The sequence below is a fragment of the Thermobia domestica genome, chromosome 15 (assembly GCF_964235325.1).
Source record: "Thermobia domestica chromosome 15, izTheDome1.hap1.1, whole genome shotgun sequence".
Taxonomy (NCBI): domain Eukaryota; kingdom Metazoa; phylum Arthropoda; class Insecta; order Zygentoma; family Lepismatidae; genus Thermobia; species Thermobia domestica.
The window spans coordinates 102,558,439-102,574,154 of record NC_137468.1 but is presented as its reverse complement, the minus strand read 5'-3'; the positions used below and the strand labels follow the sequence as shown (position 1 = coordinate 102,574,154).

The 15,716-nt window shown below is 36.2% G+C and overlaps 1 protein-coding gene across 2 annotated transcripts in view; it reads right to left on the bottom strand.

The window, feature by feature from the left end:
• Positions 1-696: 696 nt before the first annotated feature.
• Positions 697-15,716, bottom strand: part of Mvl (solute carrier family member malvolio) — a 207,091-nt gene continuing 192,071 nt past the window's right edge. For both annotated transcript variants that reach the window (XM_081740011.1, XM_081740010.1), the window contains exon 13: positions 697-3,823. In XM_081740011.1, coding sequence (XP_081596137.1) covers positions 3,772-3,823 — 52 coding nt within the window. In that variant the 3' untranslated portion in view covers positions 697-3,771. The remainder of the gene's footprint in view (positions 3,824-15,716) is intronic.

Genomic DNA, 15,716 nt, shown 5'->3' with positions numbered 1-15,716 from the left:
CTATTTTGAAAAATATCATCAACATTTGGAGGATTATTTCAGGTAATTATATTTTATTAATTTATGATCATTCATTATTGATCAACCCTCGTACCTTTGCATGTATGTTGTAACGTACGAGAGTGAACATGCTTGTGACTGAATAGCTTACAAATACAAATAGAGAAATGAAAAGACGGATTCTAGAAGTGATTTTGTACAGGTCTGATTTTCAACACTACCAAGCAGGAAGAGTTTCGAGATTCGGGTTCTAAGAATGCTTCCGACAAATTCATGGACCTACACAGAGCTAGTTCGAAGGATTATGGCTTAATTCCTTCTACAGTTTCCAGCAATTGTCTACTTGTTTCAAGTCATCGGCAAAAGACAGAAAAAATATATATATTGTTGCTTGTGAGACTACATTATACGTTTCTACATAATAGTATTTCGGGAACTTCTTGAAAATAGCATATACGTAAAACTCTTCAATTATAGATATTTCAGTGAATTATACGAAGATAATACAAAAATATTGCCTGAGTCATCATATACGATATATATAGATAGCATAAAAGATACGCTATACATTGAGACATTTCCCTCCTTATGGAGAGTAGCACCACAAAAACAGATCTATTAGGGCATCTTACCCTGAACAAACTGTTGCGGAGCTGACAAATGTCTTTTCCTCTTTCTTATCCTTTCTTTATTAAAAACAATCCTGTTGTTCAGTACTAAGGAAAAAACTGTCAAGACCACACAGATTGCACGCGATAAAAAAGTCAATAACAAATTTTAAATTATTGCCATTATAAATTATTTAACTTCAAAAATAGAGGTACGAACTAATGCTAAGCATTAAGTTTCCTAAATTGTAACAGAAAAAAGTGTACATGTACAAAATACCTACATTTATATCACACTTACATCTATATACATGACCAGAAATAAAGTTAGCATAACAGAAAAGGTCGATTAAAGCTGAACTTGTTGGCTCCTAACATTGCACTATTGTACCAATCATGATTATAATCATTATGCAGAAAGAAGTGAAAGAATATGTATATGAACTAGTCTAAAGAATTACCACATTTTCACAACCATCATATCGTTAAATTCTTCATGAATATTACAACCTGCAAACACATGAAACTTAATTTAAGATGAAAACTACATTCCCCACCACTCGTATAGTAACTATATACATGTTTCTGCCGATTCTGAAGAGCCCACGCCTCTCTAGCAAGCTAATGTTTACATACATTCTCAATATCCTAAAGATAAAATTTAAAAATCACCATTACAAAATATTCAACAATGAACACACACAACAATTGATTCATAATTGATTGATTTTATATAAATCACAAGTTCTATAAAATTAGTAATTATCATAGGAACTCTTTCACTGGAACTTCGAAAAAATTGACGGTCATGAGTACCTATTAATACCGGAATAAATCGTTAATCTTTTTGCACAGAATGGTATGGCGTAGTTGGAACTTTTTTTTTCCTTTATATTCAAGACGTTTAGGTTTGATTTCTAGTGCTGATCATCTCGACTGAATTTCTCCCCTCAAGCATATATCACACAATAGTTTCACTTACGGACAGGATTGCTTTTTCCTTCTCTTCTATATAATAAACCACAGAGGCAAGATAACATAGTATTAAAACGGTGTGAAAACCCCGTAAAATTAAAATAAACATAGGTAAAATATTGCTATTCTGCTAAACGTAAGTAACATGTGCGTGCAATTATATATTTTTGTGCAAGATTGTCATAAAATATTAATTTCATTTACATCTTTCTTCATAATACAAAGCGTGTTGCAAAATTAGTTATACAAACTTGTAGAGGTGATTCCTCACAGTAAAAGGAATAAAAAGGGTCCTCTAATAAACATGAATCAAAACATACATGATTAGGGAGCTCCAGGCAGTGAGAGCTGGGACAACAACATAAATTATGAACAATATTTCGAAAGTTACACAGGAAGTCTTGAGTACTCCCATTAATGAACCAATTTTTCCACCTGAATAATAATATGCCTAGCATTGCACACGGGAAACCACACCGTTTGTGATAGAAAAAAAAGTACTGAAATGAACAACCAAAACCGATGAAATAATGTCCAAAATGACCGTGAAGACATTAAACGGCACACATTAATAACAATGACCAACTGTATGGGGTATTTTTACTCTAGCCTGAACAACTCAACCAGTGATTTTTACCCTACAACTAACTGTTTCTAGCATTCACTATTTGCAGATTGAATTCTTCAGGTTAGATTTTAGAGGCAGCTTGGACAGTTCCTTGTTGTTATTAGTGTGTGCCATACAGTGTATCTTCAGCGCCTGGCTTCGTACGTTATTTCATCGATCTTGGTTGAGATTTTTTCCCTCCTATCACGAATCGTATGGTTTCCCGTGCATGGTGCCAGGAAATCAGTCTTCGACTTGGGTGTGAAAATTTGAAGATGTAATTAACGAAAGAAACTATGACTTCCTTTATGGAAAGCGGAATAAACATACCTACAGTTCGTATTTTCCGTGATATTAATAATTTATGTTTCTGCCTGAACTTCCTTATGCCTACAATTTTGTAACGATGCGTATTTTAACTCTATGTGGTATAAGGAACCCGAGAAGTGTATACAGATATTTTGAAACACCATGTTCGTATATATAATCCACACAACAATTCATACGTGTCTTGAAAGTAATACTGAGCATTTTTAAAAGCAGCCTTACAAAAAGTCAAATGTAATAAAAAAAATATCACATTTCAGTATTTTTCAAGTTTTGATTAAAGCTTTCAAAACTAAACTAATATCTATCCCGCCAAATACAACATTCCACACAAATGGTTGTTCTTATGCTGCTCACAGTAAACTTCAAGTTTATACCATACAAGATTTTACAGACTATATAGTAATAGTAATGTAATTCAGTCTATTATTTATATAGGGTTATTCATAATTTCGCGAAACATAGCAAGTTGATCACTCATAATAATGTAACAGATATTCATACTTCGTCAGCAATATCTCGATTGGCTTGACTCGGGTTTCCATTGTTGCCTATTCTGAGTCAGACTTTTCATTTAATGGGGCTACTTAGACACCGCACATGCCTCTTAAGGGCGAGTTCTGACCTGTAGAGCGGACTTCACAATGAAGAACCCGAGCTAGAGGAAAGGTCTAGACGTGCCTGCGGTAGCAGTGAGTAACAACAAAACCACTGGAGTATCAGCAAAAAAAAATCCTAATGAGTGATGAACAGCACGGGAAAATCATCAACTCTCAATCATCTTTTATTGCTAGGTCTTCATTTTTGGAGATACGACACATATGTAGATGACCATCCGTTTCATCTCAGACACGTGTGAACATGTTCCAGTGTCACAGTGCTCAGATACGGTTGCTAAATGTCTGTAGATCAGCAGGAAGTGTACATAACAACCCTCCTAGCTTCCCTTTAGTGTCAGATTTAAATCCAGTAATCGATGGTCATAGAACTAACGCCTCATCCTGTGTGTCCTGTCGCAAGACATCTTCATTAGTACTGCCCCTAGCAAATATCTATAAACGAAGGAGCAATTTTTTCTTTTTACTATTAATGTTTAATGTTTCAAGGATTATGAATAACTCTATATGTATATGTGTAAATAACGTAATTTGTTCTTGTCTGAACCACAAGTGAATACAGTAGAGGAGAAATCAGTGTAGCATATGACGTAGTGAAACGTTTCGTCTGTGTTAGCACAAACGTACTGTAGACCTCTCAGTTGATATTTGCAGAATTGTTTTCAGTCAGCGTAAATGTAGATGCAGTCCTGAAATAATAATAATATAAGCATAAATACAAATAAACAGTTTTAAAAATACATAAACAGAAAGCGTATGTGTGATACAGCAAACTGATTTAATCAAGGATTTTTCTTATAAATGAATACAATTTTCAGCATGAAAAAATCTAGGATAATGGTATTTTGTTAAATCAAAGTTTATTTTCTGTACATGCCTCATGACAAAGCGCCGTACAGCGCCATGAATATACAGTGTGACTGGAATGGGACTGACGGTTTTTAAAAGTGTATAATTTTAATATGGTCAGAGACACAGAAGAAAAAAACATTAATATTGAAGGAAAACTCAAACAGTTCAGCAAATTTTCATACTTGAGCAACTACTGGTAACGGCGCTAGTATCGTCGATAAACAGAAATGGCGTCGGCAGTCGAAAAGGCGCAATGTGTGTGGTGGTTTGCAGAGACAAAAAGTGTTCTCAAGTTGAACGAAACTTTCGACCACAAGGATCCTGCATCACGCAACAGTATTCAGGCGTGGAAAGAAAAGTATTTGTCAACAGGGAGTGTAGTGAAACAACACAGCGATGGTAAATCGCATGTGTCAGAAGAAAATGCGGAAGCAATAAGAGTGTTTCTCAGGTAGCCCGAAGAAGTCAATTCGCGCAGCGAGCAGGCAATTGGCAATTCCAAAGTCCACAGTGCACGATGTGGTACACAAACGATTACGTTTGCGCGCGTATAAGGTGCAATTGTTGCAAGAAATTAAACCCAACGATAAGCCACAGAGAGCAGCATTTGCTACTGAAATTCTGGACAGGATTGATTATGACCATAATTTCCTATTGAACGTTGTTTTCTCTGATGAGGCAACTTTTCACTTTAGGATACGGGGATCTGAGAATCCGCATGCGCACATAGAACATTCTAGAGACAGTGCCGAATTGAATGTTTGGTGTGCTTTAACACATAATGCAGTTATATGCCACTTCTTTTTCATAGATCAAACCATAACAGGAAATGTGTTCTTAGACATGCTTCAACACTGCTGTTCCCCAGTTACAACATTTGCAACCTCAAGTGATATTCCAATTGGATGGTGCCCCGCCACATTGGAACCTACAAGTGAGGGAGTACCTTGATACTGAATTTCCTGGCGGTGATGGGCCGATTAGGTGGCCTCCACGCTCTCCTGATGTTACCTCCCTGGACTTCTCCCTGTGGGGGTATGTGAAAGACCTTGTGTATTCTGGTGAAAAGGTGCGTAACCTTGATGAACTGAAGAACCGTATTACGAATACGATTGCTTCAGTAGCACCTCAGATGTTACAGAATTCAGGCTAGATATTGTAAGAGTTATAAATGGAGCTCACGTGGAGTTACACTGAGTTAGAATGACTTGTAAGACCAAATAAACTTTTTGAGTTCTTCTTTAAAATGCATGTTTTTTCTTCTGTATCTCTGACCATATTAAAACTATATAGTTTTAAAAACCGTCACTTCCATTCCGGACACCCTGTATGTATTTAAAACTAGTGTTGGCGTCCATTGTAAAATTAAAAGAAAGCTTTTTCGTTTTTAATTGTAGATTTTCATCACCTTATTCTTTATCAACAATATGATTGCATAATTTATTTTAGAAATTTTAGCAGAACCTATTTTTTTTTAATCAAGCTGGTTGATTTACTCTCTCATTATTCAACCGCAAGCAGTAGGGATTATCGGAAAACCTCATAGAACATATACAACATACTCTATCAATCTGTAGTTATTTTTAAGAATATCGTGGAATATATTTCCTAAATAGCAGGAAGGGAGTTAAGTTTTATCCCCTCGTTCTCGTCTAATTCTAAACCCAATCATTGGAGATGACTATTATGCTGCCAATATGTCTTGAGCCGTGGCAAAAATGCGAACTAAAGCTCACACCCTCGACACACCCAAGCGTTGAGCCAATAAGGGTTGAGCTGTTGCTGAGCGGGAGAACCTTGCAGTGGTCTACGCTATTGTCAGATTTAAGAACAAGAAACTCTCGTATAGAATTCGCACGTTCTGTACTGACCGCAAGATTCGCGTTCCGAAGTGCGGCAACATTGCTCTACGGATGACGAAAGAGAGTGGAATTCCTTCAGCCGATAGCAGCGCTTGGAAAGGAAGACTAAGTATCAAGACAATGTGGCATCTCTATAGAAGGCATCAAAAATATATAATTAGGGTTATTACACACAGCATTTATACAGCCATGTACATCTGCATACATTTTCCGAAATTCCCTGGTGTGGCCACATTTTCTAAGCTTAAGTGTATTGTCTTGCTGATCTGTTGGTAACAGAACTCAATGAGAAACGTGGGAGTTGGATATTTAGGCATGATAATCACTCTCGTAGCTAGTGTTCCAGCTACTTCTTAGACATACGACGTTTTCACCTAAACAGATCTTCCCGATAAAAGTCCAGAAATTCAGACAGTCGCATTGACTAGCAAACCTCCCAAAACACCACGTATTTCTGTTAGTGTCGGTTTCCTGCAAACTCCAGCTCATCGCCGTTCACTTTATATCGCCGGTCTAAAACTTAACATATACGCCGGCGCAATGAATGGTTCTTTCCCCGAAAAGAGCAAAATCTACACCTGTTCGTAAGCCACCTGCAGTTTCTTTGAAATTTGAGACATGTGGGAGACAAACTAATGGATACTGAGTGGACGGACTTCCCAAGTGGTAAGTTTTGCCTCAAAGTTAATCTTTGTTACTATTACTATTTATTATTATATATTTACTACCTATTATTACATGTTTATTCTCATATTTCTTGTTATTGTTATATATTTCTTCTCATATATTTATTTTCTTTTAGGTTTTTATTATCTTTTTAGTAGTTTTGTTCCATACTTTGGTATATTCGTTTTTAAATTTTATTTACGGCAGTCCGTGTTGATCTTGATGGGGACATATGGTTCGATGCTGACGTCCCTATTAAACCTTTATCAATCTTTCTGCTGAGCTTTGCTATGCTAGGGTCTTTTTAAATCAATTGTTATATATAAATATTTATATAGTTAAAAGGAGTCATGATGGCTCAGTCGTAGAGCGCTTACCACTGGTCTTAAGAGTCTTTGGTTTGAGCCCCGGCCAAGTGAGTTTTAAACTGAAAGATTCAATTTATATATAGTTAAATCTAGAATTCTATTTCTTATTGTGTTTATTATATGCTTTGGGTATATTAGCAGATGAGGAGGACAGTACATTCTAAATAGAAAATAGCATTATCAAAATGTGTCCTCGTTCCGGCATTTTAGAATATTGTAACCCTATCGTATTTCACCAAAACCGAATATTTGCTTATGAAAGTTACATGGAATATGCTTTTCTAATTCTGAGGGAGATTCACTCTTATATTTTAAACAGACTAACACAATACAGTGGGGTAATTGGGAAGTCTAATAGAAAATATATGCTATATTACATCAAAATCGAATCATTTTGGTCAAGTTATCAAAGAAAGGAAACTAAATTTTGGGGATCACCCGTTTATTATGGATCCATTTTAAGGGCAAACAACAGGAGTGTTCGGGAACCTGCAACATCAAACAAAACAAGGTTATTTCCGAAAGTTAAAGGAAGGCACAAATTTCATTAAAATCAGGCACGTTTTACGAGTCGCCTTGAAACGAACACAAATGCCGGTTAAGTCTAATGCTAAACTTCCTTTATTTTTTTTAAATGTTATCAATTGCACAGTGATTTGGAAACTAACTAAAAAACTACGAGCTTAATTAGAAATTTATGTTGCTCAACCGTTTAGATTTAGTTTTATAGTTGCTGCCAGTAATTTCGACAACTTTGTTGTCTTCTACAGAACTTTCAATGGGATATGTTTCGAAGTTTTAAGTATTACAAATGATCTAATAACTAAAATAATTTCTCGATCTTTGTTTAAATTTCGTTTATCTGCATTAAGGTCTAGAATTTTAATACATATAAAAATAACTTAAACGTGTTCCTTTCAGTTTGTGAAAATTAATTCGTGTAAAACTTGTATGCCATTTATTTATTTTAATGTAGCACTCAAACTATTACAAAATTTGTTGATATTGAAATTTATAATTGTTTTCACAAGATCTAGTGCGTTAAAAAGTAGAAAGTAACCACTAATGCTATATAAGTCGTGGATCTACAGTTTAAGGTGGAATCCGAACCACTGCAATGCGTTCAATGCTCTCCAACAGGGATGAGTTAATTTTAACGTCCCGTTCAGCAACAAAGCTACATGAGACGTAGACATACTGATTAACGTAGAATCGGAACCACATGAGTTCTCCAGGTCTCCCACGTCAAAAGGCGCATACACGAACCGCTTAATCAAGAAGAGGCTCCCAACCGGAAATCGAATCCGAAACCATATGCACCAAAGGCGCACGTGTTAGCCACTAGATTATGGTGGACAGAACCACAATATCAGAAAAAACAACAAACTCCCGCACAGGCCAAACCCAATGGTTGTAAAAGAATAGCCGTACAGCTTTCGATGCAATTTGCGCCAAGAAAGAGTAAGCATTCGCTCCCTCTCGGAGCAACTCAATATGAGCGTTAACATTGGCCATACTATAGTAAAGCAACTTGGTTATCATAAAGTGTGCGCTTAGTGGGTTTTATGAATGCTTACAGAAGGACGAAAGTTGCAACGCATGGCATGTTCTCTTGGGAATTTTTGTTACCAGTTGGAGAGGAATAACTTTCTCATGCATATTGTTTCAGCAAATGAATGTGATGTCACCACCTAGAACCAAGAACGATTATGCTGTGGAAATACCTTTTATCGCCAGTGCCAAGAAGTTGAAATCTTACGCATTCTGAGTGGAAATTATGATGACGGTATTCTCTGATTGTCACGGTACTTATTATTGCTGGACATCAAGGAACCAAATTTATTCATCAACGCCTAACAGTATGTGCAATTTATGTACCGTCTTCGGGCCGCTAACCGGAAACAAACATTGTGGCGTACAAGTCAAAAGTTAATGTGTTCGAACAATACAGGACTTGTTCCAACAATTCAGAGACGGACATGTTGAGCCATACTCCTTATAGCCCTGCCCTGACACCTTGTCTACGGTCCGATGCTAAAAGGTGCTAAAAGATCACAGGTCATGTCGATGATGAGATGACGGCAGCCGCATAACAGTGGTTCAAAGACTAACCCCCTTCTCTGATTGTATATGAAGTAAATTCGGCGGTTATTCTCAAAATGAGATATGCTTGTGGTGACTCCTTCTGAGAAACAGATACCATGAAAACAATCGTCATACATGCCTTATCTATTTACTGCTGTTCAGATAATGTCATTGAAACGTTTATTTAAACAATCCTTATAACTGGCATACGGCTCACAGCAGGATGGGGGTTGGTTTATTTCTGCCCTACAGTAATCATTCCTCTTCTCAATTTTTGTGCCCCTTTTAATACAGCGTGCTATTCTTCCAGATGATGAGTCCATATTCCCTGCACGTCTTATGGCATCAATATTCGGCATCGGAAAGAGCTATTCTATAACCTTTCCGACAGAGCTATTATATAACCTGTCGATCTTTAGTGACATTCTTTAACAAAATGTTCACAACACTTATCAAGGATAAATCGGAATCTAATTGATTTATACGATCTGCGATATGTAACGCTATCGTAGAGAGAAAGGTTTCGTTAAAAATATGAAGACCGGTAACTAAAAGAAGTTTGTCCTTTTTCATGATTTATCAATTTTGGCATCAAATTTGAAGGAAGGTTTCCGTTGTTTTTGTGGGTAACGTCGCTTTCGTGGGAAGTCCCCTTGCTTTGCGCGATAAGTTGAAAGTTATCATGCAAGGGGGTAGGATCAACTAGCCTTGGATTCCTGTTCTTCCCCCTTATTGTTTCGTTGGTTGCGGTTGTGTTGTGAGTCTAATAGCTCGTGACGTAATGGAGCAATTTTGGAACAGTGAAAGGGATGTGAGAAGACTAATGTTAGATTTGAAAGAATTTCTTAGTGAATGAATGTGTGCTTTTTGCACGTTTGTGAATTGTGATTCTCCTGTTGAATTTTTTAATTGCCACTGGTTTGATGTCCGAATCGGAGAATCCAGGTAGTGCAGTTTCGTGGTTTATTGATTCCCACAAAATTAATTAATTTTGACGTTTCTTATGTCACTGATTTCTGCTTTTAATGCCTTTTCAAACTTAGTGTTCGGTTTGACCGTTTCTGAATATTTAATACCAGTATTAAAGCAGTGATTTATGAATCTCACTTCATTTTCACCTATAGGTTTGATTGATCAGTCTTGGAAGTCGGAAGCCGAGAAGAGTTCAATCCAGATGTATATTTAATCAAAGGAGGTAAAGAACTGTTTAAAGATAAAGTAAGAACTGAAATACTTACGTAAATGCCTTTGAACGTATGTGTAGTGGGTGTCTACCGTTTATTATTTGCGTGGAGGATGTGAGGTTCAGTTTTAGCTCCAAGCAGGGAAATTGTTCTTAAGACTGAGATAACAGTTCCTTTAGATTTATATGAATTTTTCGGATAAAGTAATATTTTGGCACTTGCAATGAAAAAGGTGCTTGGTGATTAGAAAACGAAAGTGTTAAAATTTATTTGGATGACGTTCTTATTTCACCGAATAGCGTAGAAAATACGAAAACTGTTGAAAAGATGCTGCAAAGATTCAGAGAATATAATATCACTGTTTCTCCAGGTAGATGATTTTTTAAAATAAATTTCCTAGGTTATATAATAAGTGGTAATCAAATGGAAATTGATCCGGTAGGTTTCTGCGATTAAAAATTCCTCCAACTCGAAATCGTAGAGGTCTCTTGAAAATCTTATGTCTGTTTCATTATTACGCCAAATTTGCCTCTAAAATTCAGGAAATCATGTGACCGTTAAACGTCTTAAAAATCAGTTAATATTAAATTCATCTGGACCTCTTAGCATCAAACTTCTTGATAGGTTAAAGAAAATTCTTATTGGAAATGTTTTGACAACTCCCGATTTAAGTAAGATTTTTGGTGAACGTGGATGACAGTGGAAAAGGTATTGCCAGTTGTATTCCTCAGGTAAAAAACAATGTGGACCTACAACCTGTGGCGTTTTATAGTAAAACACTGTCGAAGACCGACAAACATCGAAGCATTTACGAAATTGAATTTATCAGCTAAGAAAGACAATTAATCGTCCCCTTCATTATTTGTTAAATTGATGTTTTAAGATAATAAGGCTTTAACTTGGATCATTAGTCATTCCAAACACCTCTTAAAATATGGCCCTTTGGCGGAAATTGTCAGTTTAATTTTAAGATCCGCCATATTAGGTCGAGAGAGAATTTGGTAGCGGATATTTTGACCAGATTATATGATCCGTACGAGTTCAATATATAGATTGTCCGATGAGGTTTAGCTGCTTTCAATAAAAACTTTATAGACTAGCTCATACAGAAAGATTTCCTCTTATAAAGGACGCCATCGATGTTTTGCAGAGGGAAGAATTGACAGAAACAATTGCTTAATTGGAAAAAGGTGAAACTTGTCCTAGTTGTCCTTAGTAATAAGATATTGATGAAAGGGACGAATTCTCCAATTAATCCTTTTAAAATTGTAATTCCTAAGAACCTGTGACACGTTCTAATTTAATACCATCATGTCAAGTTAGTCGGCTGTCACAATGGGACATAAAAAACATTAAAGAAAATAATGAGGCGTTTGACATGGAATAAGATTAAAGTTGATGTTAAGCAATACGTAGCATCCTGTGAAACCTGCCACCTTTCGAAGGAAGATTAAAAAAAGTGGGTTTTTTAGTTTAGGAGTTCACTAAACGTATAAACAACCACTATATGTTTGATACTGTAGTTACTTTGCCTAACTCTAGAGGCTACAGATTATAATAATTGGAGTAGACAATATCAGCAGATTTGTGGTATTGGAAAGACTGCGATCTCATAGCTCAACGGTAGTAGCCACCAAACTTTTGGAGATTCTTAGCAGAATTGGATTCTCTGAGGCCATTTCCACCGACAATACTTCGATTTTCGTTTCAGATGTGTTTAAGAAATTTCTTTATGGTCTCGGGATAAATCATCAAATTAAGCCCCTACCACCCTGGTGGAAACCCAGCTGAAAAATTTATTAAGGATCTTAAATCATCTTTGCGCTCCTACTTTTCGGAAAAACATTTGTGGTCCTCTATAGTTCTAGAATTGCAATATACATTAAATATTAGCGAACATTCAAGTTTGAAGATGTGTCGTCCAATCGAAATATTATAAGACGTCCGAATTTCACCCCATTAAAGACTCAATGGAACATCTCCGACTGATTTGAACGGAAAATCTGCCATTGATCTTTGAAAAGGAGTCCTGGGTAATATATAGAGAAACTGGGTATAAAACAAGGAAATTAATGATGCAAAGAAGGATTAGCATAAATATTGGAGATAGGGTCTTATTCCTTTCACACATTAAATCTTTCTTGAGGGATATTTGTAAATCTTTGATCCACAAATGGTATGGACTATTGATCGTGAGGGAATTCTTTACGCCATATACTTTGCTAGTTTCCGATGAAAAAGAATCGGCCAATCCTTTTACGTTTCGGAAGTGAAACCATTTAGAGCGTGGACAAATTTGATTGATCTTTTTACTAATCTAACGAAGTTCAGAAATTTGATTTAGTTGTTTCTCTTGAATTGTATTTATATAAAGGAAATTTGATTTTTGATTATTTGATTGTGTGAATTTAATTAATATTCGAGAAATTTGAAGTTTGTGGCGGCAAGACTTGAAATTTTATTATAGTTAAAATTTGTAAATTATAATTTTAATGTTAATGCTTAATCTTGTTCATTTTTCTTTTAAATTTCTGTAAAACTTCTTAATTGTTACAATTTGTGATGTTTTCAATTGTTGAAATTATTTATTTATATTATTTCTTTTTATACTTATGAATGAGGTAAACCGGAAATTAAGCAAAAAAATTCCATATCTGTATTTTTTTTATCGTAGAGATGGATGTTGTAACGACATCGTTACATTGGATTCTATGTCCCTCTTATCTTGGAATGGACTTGTCCTGGAGGAAGATATACATTAAAATTGTTAATTATAGAGAGAAAGGTCTCGTTAAAAACATGAAGAAGACTGGTAACTAAGAAAAGTTAGTCCTTTTTCATGAATATATCGATTTTGGTATCAAAGGTTAAAGGACGTTTAAGATTTCCGTTATTTTTGTAATTATGTTAAAAAAGTAGAGAGAAAGAGAGAACTTGTGGGCAACGTCGTTTTCGTGGAAAGCCCCCTTGCTTTGCGCGATAAGTTGGAAGTTATAGTGCAAGGAGGTCCGATCAGCTACCCTTGGATTCCCGTTCTTTCCCCTTCTTGTTTCGTTGGTTACAATTGAGTTGTGTTGTAAGTCTAATAGCTCGTGCCGTAATGGAGTAATTTTGGAACAGTGAAAGTGAAGTGAGAACGCTAATGTTAGATTTGAAAGAATTTGTTAAGAGGCGTAAAAAGTTTTGGTCTTCATTTTTTTGTGAATATACGAATATTTGTATATTCACAACTGCCTCTTTTGTGCAATAAAATTGTTATAGAAAAAGAAAGCTGGTGTTTGATTCAATATATTTATTGCTGTACATTATTGTTCCTGACTTGTGGGCCACGGTGGCTCAGTGGTAGAGCGGTCACCTCTGGTGCTTGGGGTCCCGGGTTCGATCCCAGCCCCCGCCAAGTGAACTTTGTGGTGGACAAACACCGTGTGCGTGGGTTTTCTCGGGGTTCTCCCGTTTCCTCCCACTTTCTTCATTCCACCATTTCATTCATTTCTCATTATCACCGTCTCCTTTAGCCTAACCGGCATAACCGTGGGACGTAAAACTCAAAGATTTCATTTCATTTCATTTTCCTGACTTGTGGATTATTTTATTGGGTATAGGTTATTCAGCGTCTGGTTGGTCAAACCTCCAGTAGTATCTTCTGTAGGAATCTCTCGGTTGAATTAAGATTTTTTATTTTTGAGTCTCAAAGGGATTCTGGCAGAAAGGGGTGTTACAGATGTCATTTACTTCGCAGTAGTTTTCGCTACTATAATTTATAAAACTCATCACTATATATCTTTAAAAAAAAAAAAAAAAAAACACTGTAGAGTTTACAAAAGTATAGATCTGTTGAAACCTTGGCTTTAAATTTATTCACGATTAGAAATTTTCACCTCTATCATCGCTCAAAACTCACTGTATACCCTTCAATATAAACCAATAAATACAAGTCCATTCCTTCACTCATATACAATATACTGTACACAAATAATTTAAATAGGAAAATATTGGAAATATTAAATTAGACGAAGTGGGTGAGAAGTAAAATGAAAATATTGAAAGCTATTATTTTGGTTTCTCCTAACAAATGTTAAAATACAGAATAATACACAAATGATTGGAAGTGGTAAAAGTGGAAATTCAGATGTGGAGAATTCCTACTAAATTTTTGCAATATACAAGCTCTTAATTATTCAAAATGCATATACAAACTATGAATAATGCACAAATAGTTCCAAGAGGGGAGAAAAACTACTTTGGGGAACATAAAGAACAAACTACAAATACATATGTATGTACTTAAAATAACATGAAGTATGCAATAAAGCCGTCCATTTTGCATCGAGCTCGGACTCACTACCTTCAATGAAGCTCGTGCTTGTTTGGGATCACTAACTTCAACGGCACTCGCGAGTTCTGATATCTGCTTACAAGTCGTAATGGATGGTCCACATCGTATTGAAGATCTCATTTTGCTGCACGAATAAGAACTGTAAATTAACCATTCACGGACTAAAAATAAGAGAAACACTAAAGCGGAGAGATTAGGCATCTCAGTTCTTATTAAATAAGATTTATGTATAAATTTGAGATGATGTACCATTGAAATTGTGACTTTTTTTTTCGAAAGTACGTTTTTTTCTTTAAATTTTATTTCAATTTCCCTTGTAAATAATATTAATGTTATTAATCAAAAGAACCTTAATGTTTAGGTGATTGCTGATTGTGATATTTTCAAATGTGTCAACTAACGATTTGTATGGCAAAGTATAAGGTACAAACAATCAAAATTTCAGGAAAAGGGCAATTTACGGAGCATTCAGGTAGTGGAGCGTGAACAAATGAACAGGAAGCCTGTGGGTAAGCATCAATATTCACCGTCGATGTCAAAGGACGCAATTTATATCGGAGATTACGTTCGAATGGGGCCACATGCTCGGCTTATGGGAAGGCAGCTTTTTATACTGCGAAATTGATGCGCGCAGAGAACCAAGCGATTGGGCAGTGAACCGTGTAATGTGACTACACCACGGGTTTGGCAATGCCTGTTTGAGTGGTCGTGACGAAGCATACACTGTCATCTACAGTGTTAGTTCTGATGCACAGAAACGAATTTGGACTTGTCTGTGTCGTCAGTTCGACGTCTGCTAAACGTTGGACCCTCTGAACGCATCGTTTGCGTCAGCTTCAGTTGACCCAGTACCACAAACGTTTCAAGCCACAATGTGCGTAAGAACAGTGTAGCTATATACTAAATGGTAGGAAAGCTTCCTCTTCAACCAGTCTTACGAAGGCCATATATACGTTAGACGCTACTGTGGTGATTGCAGTCTGCATTATCGAATGTTAAACCGGTCGAATGACAGTTGTAATTGTGTGGCGCGCTATTAAGAACAATACGCGACTCCGGTGCTACGCGTTGGCAGCAACTTTACTAATGACTGCTACGTCAGGAAAGTTCTAGAGGCCGAGATCATACTCTCCGTTAAGACAACTCCGGATACAATATATCAGCAGGACAATGTCCGGCCATATGTATCCTGGAATGTGGAAGCCTTCTTCAAGAAACGACAAGTACCT